Source organism: Chroicocephalus ridibundus, chromosome 2 (genome assembly GCF_963924245.1).
Source record: "Chroicocephalus ridibundus chromosome 2, bChrRid1.1, whole genome shotgun sequence".
NCBI classification, from domain to species: Eukaryota; Metazoa; Chordata; class Aves; order Charadriiformes; family Laridae; genus Chroicocephalus; species Chroicocephalus ridibundus.
In genome coordinates, this window is record NC_086285.1 from 116,292,974 (window position 1) to 116,319,103 (window position 26,130).

General features: G+C 39.2%; 2 protein-coding genes across 5 annotated transcripts in view; one reads left to right on the forward strand and one right to left on the reverse strand.

The window, feature by feature from the left end:
* Positions 1–6,716: 6,716 nt before the first annotated feature.
* Positions 6,717–25,931, reverse strand: NDC80 (NDC80 kinetochore complex component). 3 transcript variants are annotated; one of them, XM_063326651.1, is made up of 17 exons: positions 25,794–25,931; positions 23,771–23,881; positions 23,233–23,319; positions 22,359–22,482; positions 22,061–22,233; positions 19,628–19,730; positions 18,701–18,790; positions 17,349–17,442; positions 16,097–16,203; positions 15,130–15,274; positions 14,641–14,846; positions 13,221–13,373; positions 12,855–12,944; positions 12,016–12,108; positions 10,461–10,591; positions 9,808–9,910; positions 6,717–9,439 (listed from the first exon to the last, which is right to left on the reverse strand). In XM_063326651.1, exons 2-17 carry the CDS (start codon positions 23,869–23,871, stop codon positions 9,317–9,319), a joined length of 1,923 nt encoding a protein of 640 aa, XP_063182721.1. In that variant the 5' UTR covers positions 23,872–23,881; positions 25,794–25,931; the 3' UTR covers positions 6,717–9,316. The 3 variants fall into 3 exon arrangements, with proteins under 3 accessions (XP_063182721.1, XP_063182723.1, XP_063182722.1); XM_063326653.1 differs by having other exon boundaries at positions 25,682–25,806; XM_063326652.1 differs by lacking the exon at positions 25,794–25,931 and adding an exon at positions 25,629–25,675.
* Positions 25,784–26,130, forward strand: part of METTL4 (methyltransferase 4, N6-adenosine) — a 28,485-nt gene continuing 28,138 nt past the window's right edge. For both annotated transcript variants that reach the window (XM_063326656.1, XM_063326659.1), the window contains exon 1: positions 25,784–25,889. The gene's annotated coding sequence lies outside the window, so the exon portion shown is untranslated. The remainder of the gene's footprint in view (positions 25,890–26,130) is intronic.

The following is a 26,130-nucleotide window of genomic DNA, read 5'->3' on the forward strand; positions in this document are numbered from 1 at the left end:
TCTCCTACAGTGGGCGATTCCTCATTCTCCCAGACCCTGCCTTTGCCTCCTGCAACTTGGGTGGTGTGGCTAGAGCACTTGCCGGTGAAGACCAAGGCAAAATAGTCATTGGGTATCTCAGTCTTCTCCATATCCTGGGTGACTAGGTCTCCTGTTTCCTTCCAGAGAGGGCCCATATTTTCTCTAATATTCATCACTGACATACCTACAGAAGCTTTTCTTGTTGCCCTTGACATCCCTGGCCAGATTTAATTCTAACAGTGCTTTAGCTTTCCTAACCTGATCCCTGGCTGCTCTGACAATTTCTCTGTATTCCTCCCAGGCTACCTATCCTTGCTTCCACCCCCTGTAGCCTTCAGGACACCCCCTGTCCTGCTTGACAAACCTGATGTCTTCTATGACAAGGTGACCCAGTTGGTAGATGAGGGAAAGGCTGTGGATGTTGTTTACCTGGACTTTAGTAAAGCCTTTGACATGGTTTTCTACAGCATTCTCCTGGAGAAACTGGCTTGGATGGGAGTACTTTTCTCTGGGTAAAAAACTGGCTGGAGGGCTGGGCCCAGAGAGTGATGATGAATGGAGTTAAATCCAGTTGGTGGCTGGTCACAAGTGGTGCTCCCTAGGGCTCGGTATTTGGGCCTATTCTCTAATATCTTTATCAATGATATGGACGAGAGGATTGAGTGCACCCTCAGTAAGTTTGCAGACGACACCAAGTTGGGAGGGGTTGTTGACCTGCTTGAGGGTACAAAGGCTTTGCAGAGGGATCTGGACAGGCTGGATTGATGGGCTGAAGCCAATCGTGTGAGGTTCAACAAGGGCAAGTGCCGGGTCCTGCACTTGGGTCACAACAACCCCATGCAGCGCTACAGGCTTGGGGAAGAGTGGCTGGAGAGCTGCTTGGCAGAAAAGCACCTGGGGGTGTTGGTCCAGAGTCAGCTGAATATGAGCCAGCAGTGTGCCCAGGTGGCCAAGAAGGCCAACAGCATCCTGGCTTGTATCAGGAACAGTGTGGTGAGTAGGACTAGGGAAGTGATTGTGTCCCCGTACTCAGCACTGGTGAAGCTGCACCTTGAATACTGTGTCCAGTTTTGGGCCCCCATTGAGGTGCTGGAGTGTGTCCAGAGAAGGGCAATGAAGCTGGTGAGGGGTCTGGAGCACAAGTCTTATGCGGAGCAACTGAGGGAGCTGGGGTTGTTTAGCCTGGAGGAAAGGAGGCTGAGGGGAGACCTTATCGCTCTCTACAGTTACCTGAAAGGAGGTTGTAGTGAGGTGGGTGTTGGTCTCTTCTCCCAGATAACAATTGATAGAACAAGAGAAAATAGCCTCAAGTTGCACCAGGGGAGGTAAGATTAGATATTAGGAAATTTTTTTACACTGAAAGGGTTATCAAGTATTGGAACGGGCTGCCCAGGGAAGCGGTGGAATTGTCATCCCTGGAGGTGTTCAAAAGACAGATAGATGTTGTGCTTAGGGACATGGTTTTTGGTGCTTAGTGATGGTTTTTGTCAGTGTTAGGTTAGTGGTTGGACTCTATAATCTTAAAGGTCTCTTCGAACCTAGACAATTCTATGATTCCCTTTTGAGTTTGAGTTTCTTAAGGAGCTCCTTGTTCATCCATGCAGGCCTCCTGACATCTCTTGCCTGACTTCCTCTTTGCTGGGATGTATCATTCCTGAGCCTGGAGGAGGTGATCCTTAAGTATTAACCAGCTTTCTTGGCCCCCTCTTTCCTCCAGGGCATTATCCCACAGTACTCTACCAAGCAGATCCCTGAAGAGGCCAAAGTCTGCTCTCCTGAAGTCCAGTCTAGTGATCTTACTGTGCGCCCCCTTCACCACCCTAAGGATCTTGAACTCCACCATCTCATGGTCACTGTAGCCAAGGCTGCCCTTGAGTTTCACATTCCCCACCAGCCTCTCCTTGTTGGTGAGAACTAGGTCCAGCATGGCACCTCTCCTCATTGGCTTCTCTATCACTTGGAGAAGGAAGTTATCATTGAACCGTTCCAGGAACCTCCTGGATTGCTTATGCCCTGCTGTATTGTCCTTCCAACAGATATTGGGGTGAAGTCCTCCATGAGGACCAGAGCTTGTGAACTTGAGGCTGCTCTTGTGAGTACCAGAGACACCTCTCTCATGGGAAATGAATGAGGACAGACCAAACCTTAAAAACTTTCTTCCCCTGTGAGACGAAGAAACATGAATGATTCTTGAAGAAGTATGTGAAATCACGTATCTGACAAATACACATTGGGAGAAAACACAGTTTTTAATTTGCGGAAAGGTTGTTGCAGTATAAGATTAATGTCTTCAAGCATTAATATTTTAATAGAACACTATTGCTGTTATGCTTGAAAAGGCACTTTTTTTTTTTGACTGTGTTTAAAGATGTCCTTCCAACCACACTCTTAAAACTTATAAAGACTGTGATCACATACATCATTGTCTGCTGTATGATGTGTAAGAAATTACAAAACTTCATAAATATGTTGTCACAGAAGGGTCTTATTATATGCGTGGGACGTTATGCTTTTCAATTCAAGCTGATATTGCTGCTACAGGATCTTATTTGAGTATCTTCCAGCCTTTCTGTAGCTGCGCATTGTTGTTACTTGCTTTTTCTCTGTAAGGCTGCTTCCTCCTCTTACTCCTCCTATCACCTTGGCTTTTGGCACTGTTTCCTCATTCTTCCCGTAAGCCTGGACCAATGGCCGCTTTCTCCTGAGCCATCAAGGAGTGCCTTCATCACCAGCTCCGGTAGCAGTGGCACCACAGAGTCCAAGCCGATAGAGCAGGCTAGACTGGTCGACTGCTTAGTCATCTAAATGTCTCTGCCATGGTGTTACCCCATGCTCTGGATTTTGGGATGGTGACACAGTAACCATTGCCCTGTCTTTCTCACTGTGGGCATCTTTTGCTGTGCAGATAGTCTGTAAGCATGTATCACTGAGGTTTTGTTGCAGCACACACAAAAGACAGCTAGGATTTAAGGAGCTTCTTATAGGCTAAGCGTTTGTGTGCTCAGCACCCACAATAAAACACCTGAGGAATATCTTCAGAGTAATCAGTCGGGGGGGAAGGGTTTCAGAACCCTTCAGAACCAGAATCTTTGCTGGTTGCTGGAAGAGATCCTCAGTGATGCTGAATTGCTGTTCTCTGATTTCTTGTTTATTCCTTTACAATTTTGTGTCTTTCAAGTTGGTGGCTTTCCTCTTAAAAAACCTACACTTGTCCAAACAGTGCAGCCTCTGGCTGTAGTTCTCTTATCTTGTGCGGCTCTACTCAGCAGCTTTCCTTATGACTTTCTTACAACTGATGGCCAAACCCTTGGGAAGAAAAAGGACAGTAAGTCACTATAGAGTATTAGTCAAGCGGAGCCCATTATTTTGGTGTCCTCTCTGCACTTCAGATGTAATGTATTGACCCTCGCTAGTTAAGATCTGTCGGATAATTAGGACTGGTAACTCCAGATCCTCTTTTCCAGACAGAATAGCGAGGGACTTTCCTTTCAGCTGGGTGCACCAGTAGTCGCACATGACTGTGCTAGTGTTCAGTGTTCTCAGAAGGGCCACGTAATTTCTGCTGATATAAAGGCATTCACTATACTGAATCATGGTATGAAAAGTGAAACTAAATTCCATGCCTTTTGCTTGTTTCAAAATATTTATACATATTCCATCACCACCTGTCTTTCCTTCTGCTTTGGAGTCTTGCCAAACCAGTGAATGCCTGAGTGAGGTGAAATGGGAGTAACAGATAATGTGCCTTTTAAATCTTAACCCTGTGCAATGGCTTCTTAAGACTAGAATGCTGATCAGATAAGGCACTGCCAATCAAAATTGTGATCTCACGCATGAGGTGCTAGGGAAAACACCATACAGACGACACATCACACAGATTCCTTGTTACCACCAAGCTGTTGATAAGGACTGGAGATAAGGACAGAGAATGGCTTGAGAGCAGCCCTGAGGAGGAGGACTTGGGGGTGCCGGTGGACAAGAAGCTCAACATGAGCCCGCAATGTGCACTTGCAGCCCAGAACATCAACTGCATCCTGGGCTGCATCATAAGAAGTGTGGCCAGCAGGTCGAGGGAGGTGATTCTACCCCTCTACTCTGCCCTGGTGAGACCCCATCTGGAGTGCTGCATCCAGCTTTGGAGTCCTCAGCAGAGGAAGGACATGGACCTGTTGGAACGGGTCCAGGATGATCAGAGGGCTGGAGCACCTCTGCTATGAGGACAGGCTGAGAGAGTTGGGGATGTTCAGCCTGGAGAAGAGAAAGCTCCGGGGAGACCTTAGAGCAGCCTTCCAGCACCTGAAGGGGGCCTATAGGAAAGATGGGGAAAGACTTTATCAGGGAGTGTAGCTATAGGACAAGGGATAACGGTTTCAAACTGAGAGGGTAGGTTTAGATTAGATATTAGGAAGAAATTCTTTACTGTGAGGGTGGTGAGGCACTGGAACAGGTTGCCCAGAGAAGTTGTGGATGCCCCATCCCTGGAAGCGTTCAAGGCCAGGCTTTGAGCAACCTGGTCGAGTGGGAGGTGTCCCTGTCCATGGCAGGGGGCCTGGAACTAGATGATCTTTAAGGTCCCTTCCAACCCAAACCATTCTATGATTCTGTGACTTCTGGAATGGAGGGACAACACAGCCACTCATCCTGTAGACAGATGTGTGATCCTGCCTGCATTGAGCAAATGCCAGGACTGGTAGTCCCTCATGAACTAGGATTCACAAAAGGTCCTCTCTCCAGAAGGAGTAGAGCACAACAGACCTGGCATGTGCAGTGTTTTATGTAGTACTTATGGTCAGGCCAGTACTGTGGCCAGTCTCAAGTGTGAGCAATAAGCTAGAGCATTTTCTCTGCTTGGCAATGGATACTGTTACCTGAGCTGTGGTAAGTAACAATTGCCTTTTATTCCTCTAATAAATTTTTAATCTCCAACTCTGAAAAACAAATGGCATGCAGATACTCTTCTGCCAGATCTTGCTGTTGTACTGATGCAAACTGATATCTGCTAGAAAAAGCCTTTAAATAAATCAAGTTCTACAGAAGAAGTATAGAAGTTATTTAAGTTTCCTCAGACTGCCTGAGCAGTATCTGCCAGTCTCTCGATAAAGGACTGAAGATGTCAGTGAGCTTCCCTGAGATATGACATTAGCTAAGGCATCAATAGTCCCTCATCTGGTGAGGACGCTGAGGGCTGCATGAGTTTTCTGTGCTCTTTCCATTCCTTAAATCTAATAGATATCACCAAAAACCTTCCACAAGCACCTAAAATGTAAAACTCCAATGAAGATACAATAGTCTCTACAGTGGAGATCTTTGCAAGGGAAAAGACCTTGACAATACAGGATTTTCATCATGCCAGGATTCTTTCACAGCCAAAAATCTGGAGAGAGCAAGTGTTGCAAAAACAGGTCAATTCCCTGTTTTATACTACTGCCAAAAGAGGAAGGTTAACCGAGTGGAAAAGAGACATTAAGGTTTCCAGTATTAAAACAAAACAGTGCTCCTCAGAGAAGAGTGAAAAGATAATACATTTAGTCTCTTCATATTCTTTGCAGTGCTCAAAATACTTACATATTAAATAATCTATAGATTAGACATAGGCAAGTAGTAGTCAGTACCATTGTCTACAAAATCTCCATTCCTTTGCGTAAAGTCACTTGGCGTAAAAGACTATGGACTTCCTTTTTGCTATAGAGCATTGCTGCGGGGAGTTTCCCCTCTTCTGATCAAAAAGGGAATTTCTTCAGCTGTTGGCCTTTTCTTCTTTTGTACTCTTTCCAGAAATAAGAAGATAAAAATAGATACATGGTTTTCCAATTCTATCACAAAAGGTGGAGCAAGGGTGAGAACTTCCATTAAAGGCCAAAGTACACAAAATATCAGAAGTATTACAGAACCAGACAACAACATATTGTTATCCAGCTTGGAACTAAAGACTTGCATAGACGTGCACTACTGTACATTGGCAAAACCAATGAGAAGGGTCTGAGTAGCCTCATACACATGAGCTGAATAGACACTGCAAAGTTAAAAAAGCTTTATCAGGCTCATACGATACACTAAAAAAAGTACTCCAGAAAGAACTAACCAGTTCTTGACAGCGATGTGGCAACTAAATTTGAAAAATAACATACTCAGGGAACAGAACAATGCTATACATGGAGTTCTACCATGCTTCTACAGCATCAAGTGTTATTTTTTTTTATAACTATGTATAAAAAAAAAATCAGATGGAAGCGTGGTCATGTAAAGGAAATAGACCTTTAATACTTAACATAGCAAAAGGTTGGTTGGGAAGATTCATGCCAAAGGGATACCTACGCGCATAAATCAGTTCTCAAAGTACCTTGGACCTCTGTCCTTAGTTTTTAAAAGCCATCTATTTTTAAAAAAGTTAAGACAATTTTTATTCCTTTGCAATTTATAGGGAACAGATGTTTCGATATTTATTTTTCCTCTACATAATGCATGTTTAACAGCAAGGACAGTCAGGGAATTAGTATCTGCTGCTAAGATAATTACCTAGTTCCTCCAGGAAAATAAAATTAATTGTGCTTTTTATGTCATGTTTCTATACTTGCACTAAGAATCTATCCTTCAGAGAAACAGATTTAAGAAATTTTATTGAGTATAAAAATACATAAACTTAGGGCATACCAAATAAACTGTACAAAAGATACACTAGCATAAATGAGCGAACTGTATCCATACAAAAGCCAAAAAATTTACAAATGACTCGTACTACTGAAATGTGCCGGTGCCAGTGGTACGTTCTGATTAAGACTTTACATTCTGGTAAAAAAAAGAAACAAATCCGAAATCAAGAGCAGTAACTATGTTCAAGTGTCCGTTGTCTAACTTTAAGAGCCATATTCCAGAATACAAATAAAAAAAATAACTGACCAACTTGACTTCAAATATCACATGGGAGCCATGTTCAAGAAGCACTGAAAAATTACCTCCATTTTAAAATGTGGAGATGTCTTATCTAGTAAACATTGGCCAATATTAATCTATTGTTATATTACGACATAAAAGCCCCCATAGCATTTTACAGAACCTAAGTCAAAGCCTTAGCTCGTTCTAATGTCAATTCAGTTTAACTGACATACAGACCCAATAACTTGTTGCCAACATTACAAATGTGGACTTTTTATTACTCAGACTACTTTAAGTTCAGAATAATACGTTTGCCAGTACACAAAGGAAGGTCGTTGTGACCTTAATTCTTTAACTCAGTACCATTGTGTTAGTATTAGTCCTTGGAAGTGACATTTATTTTGCTTTCATTTACTCAGTCAGCTGACTACTCCACATGGCAAAGAACCTGCAGATACTAATAAACACAGGAACAGTCAGTTATAGAAGCAGAGACAAACATGTATCAGGAAAGATCAGCCAAGAGAGCGCAACAGCCCCTAAATAAGCACATATTTTAAAGGAACGTGATTATTCTGTATGGTTCACAGTTTTGCTTAATTAGAAGAATGTTGCTTAATATAACAAAAATACTAGGAAGATCACAAAGGAAAAAATGTTTCTGAAGAGAAGGAACTGAGATTTGATAAGGATTAGGCTGCTACAGGAAAAGAGAAAAAGAGTTTGTAAAGGTAAAATGAAAGAGGACAACAGAAGAAAGCATAAATACTACCCACCTGTCAGAAAACTTTTATAGCTGTCAAATTAAACTTCTGGAGTACAGCAAAAGAACAGAAAGTTAGAAGCTTAAGTAACGCCATCATTATCACAATATCTGAAAGAAAATACTCATACCAGAGCCAGAAGATTCATACACTATGTTAAGGACAACTGAGTTTTATCTACGCACTGCAAAAATAGCCTAGAATTAAAGACAACTTAGTTTTCACTTGCAGTCTGTGTTCAGATGGTCCAACTTTAGTTTTGTTGTATATCCTTGGGATCTGCATTTCATTCAAATATTGTGAGTAGTTATAGAATTAAGGAGCAACTTCATTTAACTATCATCTGTTAAAAACTTTTGAACAGACTGCAAAGTTGTTTTTATGACTATATTTGAATCAGTGATATTTATCACTGAACTCTTAAAAACACTCAAATACTTCAATACTTTTCTTAGGAAATACCATCATAAACTAAACTATCCAAGACATAAATGCTGATTTATTATTATTATTTTTAAACACAAAGGTATATACAGAGTAGATAAGACACCATCACATAGCGCTGAACAAAGAGAAATACATGTAATATTTTCTTCAATGTATTTGGACTGGAGCTCCCCATACGTTAATTTTACTGCTACTTTCCTGAGGAAGAAAAATCAAATAGAGTCTGTCCTACTGCTCTAACAAGAAGAATGCAGACTTATTTCAGTCCATTTTGATGTATCCAACATCAGCCAAATCTACAACTGACTAGCTATATCACCAGAATTCATATGTTGTCCTACTTAGGGCTATCTCTGCTATACATATTCAAGAAGTACGGTGAGGTTTCATCTGTGACTATGAGCAATTAGGGACATAACTATAACTTTGTTTTCAAACTGACTATGTTTATTTCTCTAGACTATTTACAAGACTACTGTATAACTTCTACAGACTACTGATCTTTTCAAAGAGGTTTTTATTAAAAAAAAATAAATAATCTTACTCATGTAAGAGGAGTCTCTGGGCAGTTTTGTAGATAACTGAACAAGAAGGAGACTGAAAGACATTTACAGTTGGCTTGCTACTAAAAAAAAAAAAAAGCTTGAGGAAGGATGTGCACTGTCACGCATGTGTGCTAAATACATAAGTATATTATGAAATGCACAAACAATACTCCAGAAAGGAAAGCGTTAACTCTTTTCTCAGTTAGCAATCTTAGAAGTTTACAAAATCCACTAGTTATTGCAGTATTTCATGTTGTCAGCACTCTCTGCATTTGTGCTGTCACCTGCGGTGCCATCTTTAAGTCCCCTCTGGCTTGTTATTTTAACAGGTTAACTGTACTCTTATCTTACTAATGTTCCTAGAAGGGCACAAATTATTTTATTATAAAGAAAAAATGAAATTAAGCTGATCCACAGTTGTGTTGTTTGTAATCATGTATAACATATTGCAAGGAGGAAGTGTAAGCAAAGCTTTTTTAAAGAAAATGAAAATATATTGTTTAATTCTTTAACGTATTTTTGTCAATAAAACAAAAGGATGTTCATAAACATTTCCTTACACTTAAAACCAGTTTCATTGCTAAACACAGGAAGTACCCATCCTTTTAGAAGGCACCATACCAGAGCTTCAGAAACACAAAATTTTCATCTTCCCCTTTTTGGTAATTACAGATTTTCAGCCTTCTTTTTATAACTGTCTAGAATTCTGGTCAAGATTGACAATAGATCTTCAGACATGAATTCTTCATAGTCTCTGTCAATTTTCACATTCTGTTCATCAAGATATTTCTAGAAAAGAGTCACAGCAGTTTCATTAGAACTATCATGGTCTCTATTGTACTGGTTCTGCTAAAGGATTTTAAGCAGTCATTGCACAGGTTAAGTGATTTCACTTAAACACTTCTCTGAAAGACACCTATGAGAAGCAGATTAAACCTGACAGAATGTTACTGCTGAAATTTAATAATCAATTCTGACTATTTATACCAAAGGTTTTGGTATCCCAAGTTTATTTAATTTGTATCCACAGACTCGGTGCAGCAACTCTAAATAACTGATACTTTATTGGAAAGAGTAAGTTCTAATTTCCACGTGTTGAACTGCAGTTGCAAATGTCTCTAGAAAGATTTAATTCTGAATATCAAATTTTAACTTACCTCTATAGATACGACATGAGTAGCAATCACTTCTAAAAGACGATTCAAGTTATCACCAGCTTTCCTGCTCTCTTCTGTTGTTGTTTGCATAACAACTTGATATCTAAAAAATAAAGACACTTAGAAAGTCACATCCATAATTATAAAACTCCTGACATCTAAAAAAGTCACTTTACCAAGTCTGATATATCATCATGTTTAGCCATAATTTTTTCTATTAGTATTAACTTGAACCAGGTTAGATTTGTATATTAATACTCAACTTAGAAGAAAAAAGACCACGTTGTGCTAACCGGTAAGAAACAAAGTACCTTAGAATCAGAATAGTGTCAGAATAGTCTTTGCAGACTTTAGGCTGTGAAATGTAGTTGTCACATAAGTTTGGAAGCAAACTAATTGCTTTACTACAACGATATATATGAAAAAAAGTTACATTGAAAACAGGAGTTCTGCTGCAGTAGAGAAATATTCTAGCAAAATATTAAGTGTTGAGGAGAAACATTTTTCAATTGTGAATTTGTGTAATTAATATACTGAGATGGATACCTGCTCACCAAGGAATTTTATGTTAGGGTTCAAGAAAGTGTCTTTATCCTTAAAACACAGAAAAACCAAAATAAACTACACAAACAACTCTAAGTTATGGGCCTTACTGTCGTTGAAGATCATGCAATTCATTTGTGGCTTCACTGAGACCTTCATTGACACCACTCTCAAGTAACTGTTTATGCTTCTCTAACAATTCCAGTTCATTTGCACATTTTTGCTCTTCCTCTTCTGCCTCCTGTAAAGGAAAGAGAAAAAAATAAATAAAAGTGGCATAACTCAGGAATAATTAGTGGGTTTTTTTCTCCTTTATATTACCTGATTGCATCCCAATACTTGAATTCAGAATTCACACAAGTAACTCCAAACTAAAAAAACCCAAGGACATCCCCCCAAACCTGAAGTTTCAGGTATTTTCTGTAGTCTTCCACCCAAAACCTACCTAACCTTCCCTTTATTTCTCTAACTGTATTTCAAGGTTTGTGTTGCAGCTATTTTCCCTTCATAGTTCATCTCAAAAAGTGTTATTTACATACTTGAAATAGCTTAGAAATGGACCATGATGAACAACTGTTTCTAGGTTAAAAAAAATAAAATCACAGTTGAGTAAGCAAACTGCGTTTCCCTTTTGTGTTTGAAAGACAAGTACAAAATGTAAGTAATCATCTCTTCAAGGAGAATGACACTGTTGACACTATACTTAGCATGATTAAACACACAAAACCAAATAAATTCCACTATCAACTAAACATGCAATTTTGGTAAATTACTGAAACATCATTCTTCAAAAATAATTTTAATACTGAAGTATTATGGATAGCATTTCAAAAATTACATGAGGAATTACATGCATACATCTTATCATAACCATCCAGTTGCAACTATTTTATGAGTTCACTTTAAGAGAAAAGTATATGCAACAGCATTGATCAAAAGCTAAATTTCAGGTGGTTTTGAAAGCAATAAATTAATTGCCTTCAGCCACCTAAGCATGTATTAGCCGTGAAATAACGCATTTTCGTGGTTATAGCATAGAAGTTTGGATTTGAAAGAGCAGGTATATTAAACACTAGCTTAGTTCAAACAGCATTTTTCTCCTGGGCACCACAGGCCCACCAAAGCCATGCTGTTGGGAGGTAGTGAAGGAGCCAACTAGTTGTTAACTGAGAGCGCTATGTTTTGTTGCTAAACCAGAAGCGAGGAAAAGGATTGGGACTGCTCCCCCACTGGGGAAGCAAAACAAAGAAAGAAACAATTTTATATCATTAAAACATTTAATGTGCTTTTAGGCAAATAACGTTTTCCTTAGTTTTTAGTGTGATTTACTAAAACCTGTAAGCATATTTATTATATATAAACTGAATAGACAAGCCAAGTACTATTAACTCTGCTTTTATTACTGCATGTAGTAGCTTGTGATTTACAGGATCTGCCAAAGTATGACGCAAGATTCTCTTATGAGAAAGTGAGAACTGAGTCACTTAAGGTAGCATTCAAATATTTCTGAAAAGAATGAGAGAATCCTGCAAGAGGAATGGAAGGAAGCAAGGGCAGAGGTCCAAACAAACAACAATACAAACCAAAAACTTAGGTATAAGTACATGGATTAAGGATAAGGATATGATTAAGGATAAACTATCATCAACCTATAAGAAGCTATACCTTAAGCTTCTGATGGTAAAGATCATCCAGCTTTTCTGCTTCTTCTTTCAGTGTTTTCACACTACTTTTCTTGTCCACTACCATTACATTCACCTAGAATGAAAACATGACCAAGAAAACGTAAATCAAAAAGAACTCCAACATATAAATCCATGCCATCATAAACAACACAGGGCAACCTAGAACTATTTAAATTGGGCCAGGCTGGGATGGCATTAACGTTATTCATAGCAGCCTGTATGGTGCTTTGTTTTGGATGTTGGTAACACACGGATGTCTTGGCTATTGCTGAATAGCTCTTGCACAGCGTCTCTTACTCCCATGGCCCCTCACTGTGAAGGGTAGGGGCAGGCAAGAGTCTGGGAAGGCGCATACCCAGGACAGCTGACCAAAATAGGCCAAAAGGATATTCCACACCATGTAATGTCACGCTTAGCAATAAGAACTGAGGTAGGGGCAGAAGCATGGGGAAATACAATTCTCCTTCTTCCAATCCATCCTGAACCCAATATTGCTAAAAGTCTTCCTGATGACAACTTGCCAGTGATGGTAAGCCACACAACAGGCTGGAATGGGCAACTTATTAAAAACAAATCTTTCCAATGTTTATGGTCAAATATATGTAAGCTGCATAATCTCCAATGCAGGCAATACACATTACTTTAGCGAACAGAAGGAGACCCTTATTCTCACACAAAAAAACCCCCAACAACAACCTCAACCCAACAAAACCAACCCAAACTAAAAAACAACCCACCACATCACACTTCACCCATGCCAAAGGTCACATGAGACCAACAGATAACATTCTTAGTCCTAATGTTCATTAACCAACACACCTGTTCCAAAGTATCTTCCAAAGACATCTTCCGTTGAGTAGCTTTCCTAATTTCTTCCTCAGTCTGGTTTATGATCTCCATAAGGGGGGCCTGTAATACACATACAAGAGGATCAGTCTAATGCAATTTGTTAGTTTGAACTAAGATGTACCTCAGCACATCTTCTCCCTCTCATGTTTTTATTTAGGCTGCTATACCCTCCAACACCGAATTTCCTTCCCATACTATAACGTAGGTATGGCAATGCATCACTCAAGCTTTTCAATGAAGTTTCATGGAGAGGTTGAGAGAGACCTTTCCACCATTTCCAAAGAAACACATTTTTTTGGAGTGGTAACAGAAACATTCAGTGTTGACTCTACTTACCTTGATCTGAGTTCTGTATTTGACTAGGCAATTTGGTCCTGCCTCAGGATTAAACTGAATCTCAAAGTTGTGGCCTTTGGAATTCTCAGCGCTTACTGGAATTAATTTCAGCTTTCGAGCCAGTTTATGATACTCTGCCAGTTGCATTTCAATCTGTTCAGAGGAGAAAAGGGCAAAAATCATAGAAGAAATACAAGTGAAAAGCTTGGCAAAAAGCATTCATATAGTACTTTAAACAGATTTCTGAATTGCTCTGTACAAACATGATTCCAAGTCATGCCACAGAATGCAAGAGCTGTATGTATTGACAGTTCAAAAGTCTGCATTGTTTGGATTAAATGCTCTTTTATGATTCTTTCAGAATTTGTTCTACAAGGTTTCTCAGGGTGTATGGGTGAAAGTAAATGGTTTCACCTGTGGTTTTCCCTACTTATCTGCCATACTTTTTTCTGCCTCAATTTTTTTCAGGATTAGCTGATAGGGAAGGAAAAACATGCTTGGAAATATTACAACTAACTAACGTAATGATCAGTCATCATGTTGATATGCCTTTTTTCATTTGTTTTGGCAGGAAATGCCACAGCCACACATCCTAATAACAAATTTTAACTTGAGTATACCTCTAGACAAAGCTTATTAAATGCTCTATTTTCTGATTAATGAGTGCCATTTATATACAAGCACCAAACAATATAAGTATTTTTCCAGTTTTTTGTGCTTCATACTTGCACAGTATGAGGAATTCAATACCAACTGCTTGATAAAGCATAATCCTGCAAAACATATTTAAAACTTTATTTTTTTTAGTTCTCCATCTAGCAAAGCTTTTACATCCTACCACTTACAGGACCACATCTTTTCATTCTGTTTGAGGGACAGAATTGAATTTGGCCCTTAAAATCTATTAGAACTTCCACCAATCTTGCCCTAAATAGGTTGATGGTTAAACTAGATGATCTGAAAGGTCCCTTCCAACCTGGGCAATTCTGTGATTCTAAATGCATGCAGAGATACTGATTCAAAGCAGTAGCTTTGCATTACTTCTTTGCTATGAAATCTTAACATTAGCCTGAAATTGCTTGCGTTAGCAAAGCAGTTTCAAGCTAGTGTTATCAAAGCTCTTGATGCTGTAGCAGTGAGAGCTGACAGTGGTGCATATTCTAGCTATGTCCCTTATGATGCAGAAAAAAATGAAAAGAATACATTTTTGTTATGCTCAAAACAGAAAAGGGGAAAAAAAACCCAAACATTTTTCAGAGAGATTGTAAACAGAAGCCATTCTTGTCACTTTAGCCTGTTAAGACATATCTATGTTCTTAAATTATTTAGGAAGGAAGTTAGCAATAGTCTAAGTCCCAAGTTAAAGTTTGCATGATGAAAACTGACAGCCACCTCTCAGTGTAGTAGGGTTTTCACATACCGCCTCTTTATTCCTAGCATATTTTAGCTCTTCATTCCACAGCTGATGTTCTTCTGCTTCCACTTCCTTAGTCAGCTTGTTAATGGTTTGCTGCAACTCATTTCTCTCATGATTTATTCTCTCAATGTCCGCAACTGAGTACTTTTGATTATCAAAGATGTGCTGGAGCCGGGCATTCTCCTGCTTCATTGCTTCTACTTCCATTTCTAAGTTCAGATAACAGTTGCGAAACAGATATAAAATACCAGCCTATATTATTAAACCTAATCTCTCTGTATTTTTATGAATAAATAATATCTGTATTTCAATACTCTAGTGTACAAACAGCTATCAGCCAAAATAATCTCTTTATAAGCAATCCATTTTGGAAAGTTTATTTGTAGCATTGCCATACACTAAATATCTCACTCTGTCCTGAAGCTGAGAATCACAGTTCTTTTAAACCTATTTCTAGCTTCACTATCCCATTTGTGACCAAGGTCTTCTTACCTGCTGTCTCAACTTCCTCATTAACACCTTCCATTTTTTGATCAAGGATGGCTATATGAGATTCCAGATTAGTCAAATAAGCCTGGTATTTCTGGACATCTGCTTGAAGAGACGATTTCAGGTTTCGTAGTGTTACTCTACGATCCTAATAAATGGATGGAAAGAACAACCACTATTATATTAATCTAAAACAATGATCTTATTTTCCAGACAAGACAATAGAGTAATTGGTCAACTTCAATAGCATAAATATAAAATTAAAGAATTTTAATAAATGTTTATCTCCGTGACAGCCAAATCAAGGTAAGCATCTTTAAAATAATAACAAAAAAGGCTGTAAAGATGGTTTATACCTTAATTCTTGCATTTCAGCATTTAGTCTTTGATTTGCATTAGGCATTGCATTAAGAAAGTTCTTGCTACAGGTAATTCATAACTTAAGTATAATAATACACAAAGGGCAGATAAAACTAAGGGCAAGGAAAGCTGGGAATACAAGCAGTACATTTTGCTCAGTAGGCAGGAGTCTCAATTTGCCAGCTGCACAGACACTAAACCATTTTTAAACTCACGGTGTATTAAAAGCAGAATCCATCTTTTCTAACAAAATATTTTCTCTAATCCCATGCTCTCTCCCCTAGGAAGTTCTCATACTGACACTTTTGGAAAAGATAATGTTAAAGTTCAGAAAAAAAGTGGCTCAAATATTTTATTAATATTTCAGTCAATACAATATCTGCACAATATCAAACAAGTAGTGACTGAAGACTCCGCAGTAAATGCCTTGAACTATAATGGTACAGGAGTCTGTAATAACCTGGCCTAATTAAAATTTCATAGAGCACTGAAAATAATTTTCCATTTGTTGTAATGTATCATCAGTATCTTCATTTAGTAATGACAATAATGGTCAATAACAGAAAATTCAACTCTACCATATAAACAAGCACAGACACAATTTACTAACCGGCTCGCTTTCCTTTTCTTTTTCTAGTCTTGCAATCTCTTCTTGAAGTCTTTTGTTGTCAGCTGCTAAACCTTCTACCTGGAATTCATCTATATTAAATAAATCCTCTGGGGGGAAAAAAAGGAGGGGGAGTGGTAGGGGTTACAAAGTAATCTCACTGAATGTCATCACCTAATCTGAATATCTGTGCTTTAGCTTCAGCACAGTAAAAACTCATTATCTGTAATATACATAAACTGTAAAAAAATCCCATTGAAAAAAACAACGAACAAACCCATCTAAAACCCCTTTCATTACAAAGCAAAATAGGCAAAAAACCCAAAACAAACAAGAAAAGAAATTAGTTTTTCAGTCCTCATGTTATAAAAGAGCTCAAAATCACTACTGCAAGGTCAGTTTCTAAACTCTCATGCAGTCTACACTGTAGGATAGTGGTTGTTAGATAAGTTTCATCTGTTCCAGCTTCACAGGTAGTCTTATTTGTATCCTACTTTCTCTTCCACATACTTCCTTGCCTATTGTGACATCTTTTCCCTTACTTCCCTCAGTCTTTGCCAAACAACGGCAGGATTACTTTTTCCTACTAATATCTAGTAACAGTCCGGTAGCTTATGTTTCCTCTCCAACTGATGGCTCCAGCTTGCAACAGAAATGTCCTTAGTCTGGCTTTTCATAGGAGGGCACAGAAAGCAAGAACTATTTTTCCTCCTTTTTCTCATATTCTGTTTCTATTTCTGTGGTGATGAAATGAAGGAGTCAAAAAAAAATTTTTTTCCATCTCTCTGAAATCAAACACAGGTGCATGCTGAATCATATACTGGAACCTTCACAACAGAGTTTAGAATCCTTGCAGATCATTTTCAGAGGTTTTAGAAGCTGAACTTTCTTACTCATCAGATGTGCATCCTCTGGTAATATTTTTCTTTTTTTAATTGTTAACTTTGTCAGACAGAAACAAGAGTCATCTCCTTAGATGGAATTTGCATCTGAGGAACTGTATACCGCTTTTCTATCACAAACGCATTGAAAACAATAGGGTTACACAGGGACAGCTGATAGCAGAGCATGACCTATCTTGTCTGTACCAGTAACAATGCATAAAAAAAGAGAATTAAGTCAAAGTAACTGAGAGGTACTTGAGAATTTCAGATTCCCTTACCTCAGATCACTTTCACTTGTATAATGAGCAAAACTGATGCTAGGAGAAAAGAAACCAGTAACACAAATATTTCTTTAAAACATGAAAACTTACTTAATTTTGACCGCACTTCTGCATCCAGTTCTTCAAAAGTATCACCCCCTTTCATGAAGTGCTCATAGCACTTAACAGTGTAGTCCAGGAAAAGCTGAAAACAATTTTAAAAGTTTTCAACAATTCAAAGGGTTGTAAAATATCTAGATAGTGTAGATCTACTCAACCAATGAAATTAAACAGACACCAAAAATATCTTTCATCGGTTTGACAGCACTTCTGTAAAAATCAATTTTTTTCCTTCCCTTTAAACACAGAATATCAACAGATTATATCCAGACAGCAGGAGGCATACAGAATTCACATTAAGAAAGGTCTGGAAATACTTGATACATTTTTTTCTGGGACACCTAACAAGGATAGTAGATGCAATATTTAAGAATTTATTCTCTTGATGCATATGATCCTCTCAGGCTAGTTTATGGAAACTATAGGTCTGTTTAACAGACCTCTTTGGTAAATATCAGCACTGTACTTCAGATGTGGAGATGTCAGAGACCTGATCTAGAATTAAAGAAAGGTTACCCAAGAGAATTTACTGGAGAGTTTAAATTACACATCTTTCAGAGGCAATTACACCACTATTGTAACTTTTGTTTCAACATGTATGCATAAATATGAGTGTATAAGCACACATTTAGTTTAAAAGCATTTTTACTTGTCATCTGTCAGGTTTGTAACCTTAGTACAAAATTCTGATTTAATTTGATTTTTGCAATTTTCTAATTAAATGTTCTGGCACATCATAGAAACCCTTCCAAACATCTGCTGTGAGTTAATACTGAGTAAAATCTGAATAGTACTAATAATCTATGATAAATTAGAAAGAAAGTAAGTGTCTGGATTTTTAAGTGCCTGAATTACATTGCCACCCTATTTTGTGGCTAAGAAGTTAAACATTATGACCAATTTTTAAATGGTAAACAGAGTAGATATTGGCAGGAGGCACCACAACTATAATTAGGGTATTGTCTTTACACTGTGCTGCTGTTAACCTTAGCAGACTAGAGCGCTAAAGAGAAAGATGCCTGAGACCCTACTAAAACAAACAGCATGACGACTCCCCTTCTCCACAAAGGAGACCAGAAACAGAAGCAACTCAGAGAATAAGGCATTTCAATTTAAATACCCAGTTTTCACCAGTAGACTGACCACAATGCCTGCTCAGGAAACTAGCTGCTCAGGCTTTTTATATAATACAACTATACTTCCTAGAAAACTTAGTTTTATATACCGAGCAGAATATATAAAATACAGTTAAAATTGTTCTGTTGTACATTTAAATTGTGTTGTTACAGCATATGGCAAAATTTGGTTGAACAATTTTGATAATAATTTACTTTTTATGGTACCTTATTATGTACAATTCCATCATCCGTCTCTCCTCCCCAGTTTTGTCCATCATCAAACGATGGTGCATTTTCCCTCATGGCAGCATACAACTGAAAGGCACGAGGGTACATACAAAGAACAAGTGTGAAGATTCCCATTAGTTTTCATATTAGTTTCATGTTCATAATAAGAACCAGAGTAACATTGGATTAAGATTTCAACAAGCAGGGTGTAACGGTGTTGCTTCAGCACGTGACCAATCACATCAGGGTAATGAGACCATGTTGACTAAAAGCACAGATGAAGAGGCATTAACTGGACATTCAACAACGCCAAATTGCCTTCCTAAGCCAAATGTGTCTTTTCAGCATAAAGGATGTGATTTTCATGTGTGCCCAATTCAGCAGTGGTGAACTTGTCACAGATGCCAAATTTTGCTCAGATCCGAGCTGGCGGCAACAGAGACTTACCACTATTAAAAAAACCACCAAAACCCAAACAAAATAACCCCACCCAAACACACCCCCCCCATACCTTATACAACAATCACAGGACACTTGAATAATTGCTATTGAAAATTCCGTCCTTAGACTTCAAACTTAGAAGATGGCAGATGTCACAAGGAGATCTGCACTGAAAATACATGATACTTTTTTCACATTTTATGTATAATTGTCATTTTTCCCCCCCTTTCTCATACACAAATTTAACCAGTGCACATGGTAAAAAAACGAAACAAAACTATCATAATAAAACTTTAAAAAACTCAGTTTAAAACTTGCTAAAAGTAATGCTAAGGGCTAGTTCCCAGATTGCAGGTATGAACACTTACCTTTTTCTTTACACAAATACCAAACAAAGATTTTTAGCGTTTAAGAGATCTGTATTAAAACTAACATGCCAGCCTGAAAAGTGGAAATATTTGGCTTAAAGAAGACAAATTCTACCTTGACACAATCAATTAACCAAACCAAAGCTGTCACGATCTGAGGCCATGTGTGTGGTGCTCCCACTGTGTACATGGAGCTTTTTGACAAAGCAAAGGGGTACCTACAAGGCAAAAGAAAATACATTTTAATAGATGTGGCAAACACTGATGAAAACAAAACGGCACATTTTTACAGGTAGATCAAGGCACAGAAGGAAGAACAAACTCAATTGTACTTTATACTGTACATCAAGGGAGATAAACTGTGTTCTTACAGCACTATTTTATTCAATTATCATGAGTTTCTCATTTGGTGATCATAGAATATCTCAAGTTGGAAGGGACCCATAAGGATCGAGTCCAACTCCCTGCTCCTTGCAGGACGACCTAAAACTAAACCATATGACCAAGAGCATCATGCAGGCTTGGTGCCGTGACCACTTCCCATGACTTCCAGTGACTGACTATGCTCTCAGTGAAGAGCCTTCATTCCATTTCCTCATATCCTATTGCTGGTCATGAGAGAGAGGAGATCAGCACCCCCCCCACCACTGCCCACTTTGAGGAAGTTGTAGACTGCAATGAGGCCACCCCTCAGCCTTCTTTTCTCTGAGCTGAACAAACCAAGTGACCTCAGCTGCTCTTCCTAAGCCTTGCCCTCAAGACCTTTCACCATCTTGGTCACCCTCCTCTGGACAAACTCTAATAGTTCGATGTCCTTCTTATACTGAGGCACCCAAAACAGCACACAGTACTCAAGGAGGGGGCCACACCATTGCGGTGTAGAGTGGGACAATCACCTCCCTCAACTGGCTAGCTATTGAAAAAATGATTGAAGAAATGGACTTTTTTTGCATATCCAAATATTAGGAGCAATTAAGGCCTCATACAAAAAAAGTGCAAACTATTCTTTCATATACTCTTTAGCCTCTTCCTATTCAGCTTAGTATGTTGCCTTGGTAGCATCCAGATCTGTCTTCCTCCTTCTGAAGCTACTATGGGAGGAGAGATGGGTACTGCAGTACTAAGGAAAAAGGAGTGGCTGAAAAATGAGGTGGTTCATGATGAGACAAAGACCTCAAAGGAAAGGCAACACAAAGGAAGGAGCATCTGTCCAATGGATGATGTTTAGACTTCCAAACTGGGTGTGCAAGCCTGAAGGATTTCCTAACACATGAAAACAAACTGATACACAGGATTCCTGTTCTTAGAGGGCAAGATTCTTGCTTCCTGGGTCAAGTTCATTTTGAAAACAGAAAAGCAACTGACGATCAGCTTAATGTCATGCAATTACAGAAAAGAATTTCAGAACAGCTGCATATCAAAGTATTAATATTACCTATAAATATTAAACACGCAAAGGCTATACTGCTAATCACAGACATTCTCCCAAAATCTTCTACAGATCAAGGAACACAGAAATGCAGATTTTATTCCATCTTTAGACCGACAGCTGCCTAAAGTTATTTTAAGAATATAGGACAAGAAGCTACCGATAAAGTGACAGTTCTAAACAAGTGCTCATGGGCCATTCAGCCTGAGAATTTTTTAAAATTAATTATTTAGGTCCATTTTCTGACTCTCAAAAAACAACTTAAAGCAATTTCTCAAAATAAGCCTTTTTATCCAGGATTACACTCTTGGTGCAGCAGAGTAAAGCCTCTTGAAAGCAACTTCCTTTTCAACATTTCAGGTAGGTCAGCAGTTTCAAATGTTATAGGTTAAAACAAAATTTTATTAAATTACTGAGAAGCGAACAGAAAAGACTTATACCTACATCTAAGGAGCCTTGGTGCTTTGACACCATCGTGGGCTCAAATCTACAGAAGTAAAATACGTTTCACTTTTTTTTTTTTTTTTCAAATGAGACTGAAAATTCACTGCTATCAAGAGGCAAAGAATTTTCTTTCTTGGAAAGTGTTAGTGCATTAATGATTCCAAACACTAACTGAACAAGATTAGAAATAAAACTCCCAGCTCCTTAGTGGTTTTTTCACCTCAGAGGTCATTTTTGTTATTTCCACCTGTTGCTTTGAAAGCAGAATGACAGAAATTACAGGAAAAATTATTTTTAACTAAATGAACTGGATCCAACATTCTGAAATTTTTTTTTTAGTTCTTGGATTTTAACCAAATGAACCAGACGAGTCTGTCAGAAAAATTAGTGTCTATCTTTCAAAGTTTAATACAAATAGAGATAATTAGATTTCACATTACAAAGCAAGCTTCCACAAGCCTATAGTTCAAATTTAAAATATATAGCAGTCTGAGAATCAGAGAGCAAACTTAGAACTAAACAAAAGTGAGACAAAATCATCACAACGTTGTAGTTTAAAAGTATCATCTGAATAAAGAAGCCTACCTGTTCTCCCCAGTTATCATGCAGAATTCTTAGCTTTTAAGTTTCTATTTGTATCGTATTAGCACAACAGACTAAAAATAATGATCTTACCCAAGTTCTTTAAAAACTCTGGGAATTTCCTCTTCAAATTTTGAGTCAGGCAGTTCGTAAGAAGGGCAGAGAAACCCATAGATAAAAGTGAAGATTTTTAAAAAGTCCTTAACTGATGGAGACTGTAGCGATTTCATGGAAACATTATGGGCGTAACCATTCTCCACAAGAAACTGAGAAAAAGAAACATGGCACATTAGTTACTAAATAAAATCTAAAGTTGAAACCATGAAAAAGAAATATTTTTTTTAATCTTTTATGCCTAATAATGAACATTTAGAATAAGTTAGTAAGTTACCTCACAAAGCTGTTTGATACATTGTTGGATGAATGCCTTGTCGTGAAGTGGCCTGGGATCCTTGATCTTTTCTGTCCCGAACACACCATACTGACTGTTGCGTGAACCTCCAGCCCCACTAGTTCTAAGTACAAAAAATAAATATAGTTCTTGTGACAATATATATAAAGAACTCCTCTCTTAATGTTTAAGTCACTACAATTGCTATTTTTATATTTCTTTTGCATTTTTTATGTAAAGGGATGCTTGAAGGTTTTTCTTTATTTAGTATGATTGGAAAACCAACATCAACCTGGAAGCCATGAGGCACACATAGAACAGAGGGAATACTGCATCCTAGATGAATATTTTCTTCACTTTATTGAAAGAAATAAAGTTTAATAGAACAGAAAAACACCCCAAAGATGAAGAGACAAAATGACGTAGGTGATTGAAAATAAAGACTACGATATTTAAGAACAGATCCCTGCAATAGTGGGGTCCTATGAAAGAAGATACCTGTAAGACATCAGAACACAGAAAGACATGAACTAATCTAAAAGATTACAGAATTTTGGAAAGTTTGCATCTTTGAAGAAACTAAGGCAGAGTGTACTGAAGATATCATTCTTCCTTAAATAGGCAAATGTATTGAGGAGCTCTTAAGGTCTGCAGTGCATGTCATTCTGAAGAGGAAGAATAGCTCTCAAAGCAATTCCTACTCTACAGCATTACTGTTTAGTGATCAAAGAAATAGGTAGGCAGACCTAAATGTCTTCTGGCCTCAGATCCATTATTTCCTATAATGAAAATATGTCAAGAGAGAAAAATTACAAAACAATGTGGGACTATTATTATTTTAATTTACAGTACAGCAATCTAGAGCTATCAATACCTCTTCCCAAAAAAGCTGACTTTTCTTTCCGAAGTTCCAGGTGTAGGTTTGCTCATGCTCAGCTTCCCAAACGTACCTCTGTCCTTCCTGAGAGATAGGAAGAAGGATTCAAGTGACTATTTCCACCATTTCATCTTTTGCTTATGTAAGAAAACTATAAACACAATCGTATAAGCCTAAGTATCGCATCTTAGAAAAGATTTTAATGCATTTCAATTTTAATGCATGTCCATTATCAAAACCACTTCTGCAACATTTATAAGTACACATTTTATACACACACACAGCCACCTCCTAAGAAATATATAAGAAAAAGAGTTACAATTTGAAATGTGTCATAGGTATCAAATAGATAAAAGATTTTTGCAGAACTGGAGCACTTTTGTAAATATCCTTGGCTGCAAGGAGTTTTCTTCTCACTGCTCCCATTTCTTTTTTTTTTCCCAGTTGTTACTCACACACTCAAATGCACTACAGTAAATCTCTTCAGAGCGAGTTTTATATACCTATTCTCAGAAAGATGATCATCAACACTTACATCTGAGGTGTTTGAAGACCCATCTTGTTGTTGTCCTGCACTCTCAGTGCCATCATAGATTGGCGACCACTGCTTCCAGCAATACTTGAACTTCGTCTCATTGTGACTAAACTGTAAATCACAATCCATCAGCATTGGAAAATCCAGTATCTAAGAGTATTTTCTTTTTTAAACACCATAATGACTTTCTAAAGGGTCAGAATAAGCAAGAACACTGTACTTTGGACCAACTGCTGTGACAGTTTCCAGAAATATTAGGTTCTCTTAAAAAAAAAATAAAAATAAGAGGTGTACGCCAGGCTCCAGAACTACATAGCAACAGCTACAGACTTTCAAATTAACTATTTTATTGATGAAAGTGCCAGTGCTTGTTCCAAACTTACTATTTTGCCCTTATTTATATCTGGTCATTTCTAATCTAGAGGTTCCAAAAGCAAAATGACTTAAGAAGTTTTCCGGTACAATCAGCTGGAAGGAAGGCCATGCTAACATGGCTACTCTTTCTAGCACTTCAGCCATCCACCTATTTCTTATCCACTAACTCTGAGACTGCTTATTGATTTTGCAAATGATCTCACAGTATCATAGCACAATAACTGGAAAGCCTACTCTGAGATAATAGCATGGCTATCTTCAGACTTCACACACAAAATATAAACTAACTGGAAGTATCGAACTGTCCCCACAACGTTGTTAAGAGAGATGTTGAGATAAACTCTGCAAAAAATACCAACTTTTGCTCTCTACAGAGGATCTATTTTATTTCTGCGGTGGGCTCAAATGACTGAATTATAACTAATTGAAAAACCTTCGTTACAAACATTACCAAAACACATTATCAATATAAATTGTGTTTCGCAATCACACTTCTAGTTCCACTTCTCGCAAACCATGACAGTTTAGCTTAGGCCCACTTCATAGAATCATCTATACTGGAAAGGACCTTTAATATCATTGAGTCCAATCATCAACCTAACACTGCCAAAACCACGCCCCTAAGAACCATATCTATAAGGTCTTTTAAACACCTCCAGGGATGGTGATTCCATCACTTCCCTGGGCAGCCCGTTCCAATGTTTAACAACCCTTTCAGTGAAGAAATTTTTCCCACTATCCACCCTAAACCTCCCCTGGCGCAACTTGAGGCCATGTCCGAAGTAACAAGCCACAGGACAAGAGGAAAAGAGACGGACCCCCACCTTGCTACAACCTTGTTTCAGGTAGTTATAGAGAGCGATAAGGTCTCCCCTCTGCCTCCTTTTCTCCAGGCTAAACAACCCATTCCCTCAGCTGCTCCTCATGAGACTTGTGTTTCAGGCCCCTCATCAGCTTCTCTGCCCTCCTCTGGGCTTGTTCTGGAATCTCAATGTCTTTCTCCTAGTGAGGGGCCCAACCTGAACGCAGTACTCGAGGTGTGGCCTCACCAGTGCCGAGTACAGGGGACGATCCCTTCCCTAGTCCTGCTGGCCACGCTATTTCTGATACAGGCCAGGATGCCGGGCAGTTTACCCGTGACCTCATTTTCTCTGGGGAAGAAGCCGTATTCTTCCATTACTTTACCAGGGATCCAGCACAAACAAAATAAATTGTTTTCACAACCACACCAAAACCAGCAGAGTTAGCTGGAGCCCACGCGCCAGCAGAAACAAGGCTTTCCCCCGGTGCGCGGCCAACGGCTCGCCCAGGGGCCGGCCGGCGGTACCCGCCGCCTGACACCCGCCTCACAGGCGCCGGCCCCAGGGCTACCGCCGGCCCCAGGGCTACCGCCGGCCATCCAGGCAGCCCTCCCTCCCCTTCATCCCTCAGTGGGGAGGGCCCACGTCCCGGAGAAACCCATCGCGACAGCCCCAGCCGTTACCGTTAACGACACCGACGCCCGCCTCTCAATTTCAAATCCGCCCGCCGACTTACGTCACGCAACGCGCCGCAGCGCGTGACGTCACATCGGAGCAGCGAAGAGGCAGGCTAAAGAGTGAAGGGGACGTGAAGAGGTGTCGTCACTTCCGCTTGCCTGGCCACTCACCTACTAAGCCCGCTTGATTGCCCCGGAGATTGTTAGGAGGAAAGGTCGTGTCCGTACAACAAGATGGCGGCGCCCACAAGGAGCGGAGCAGCGGCGGTAAGTGCGTGAGGCGCTTCTGTGCTATGGCGAGACCCAGGGCTTCTCTCCGGCTGCAGCAAGGGATGTAGAGAGAGGGCAGTCCCCTTCCTCTCTGCCCCCGTGACGGCTTGGAACCCTCGCGCAGCTCCTCTCCTCCGGCTCCATGGGGCTTGTGGCCGCTGTGCGGTGGGAAGGGGGCTGCTCTTCCCTTGGGCCGCTCTTCCCGCCGAGCGGCGGTGGGATGTGGCCGGGGAGGGAG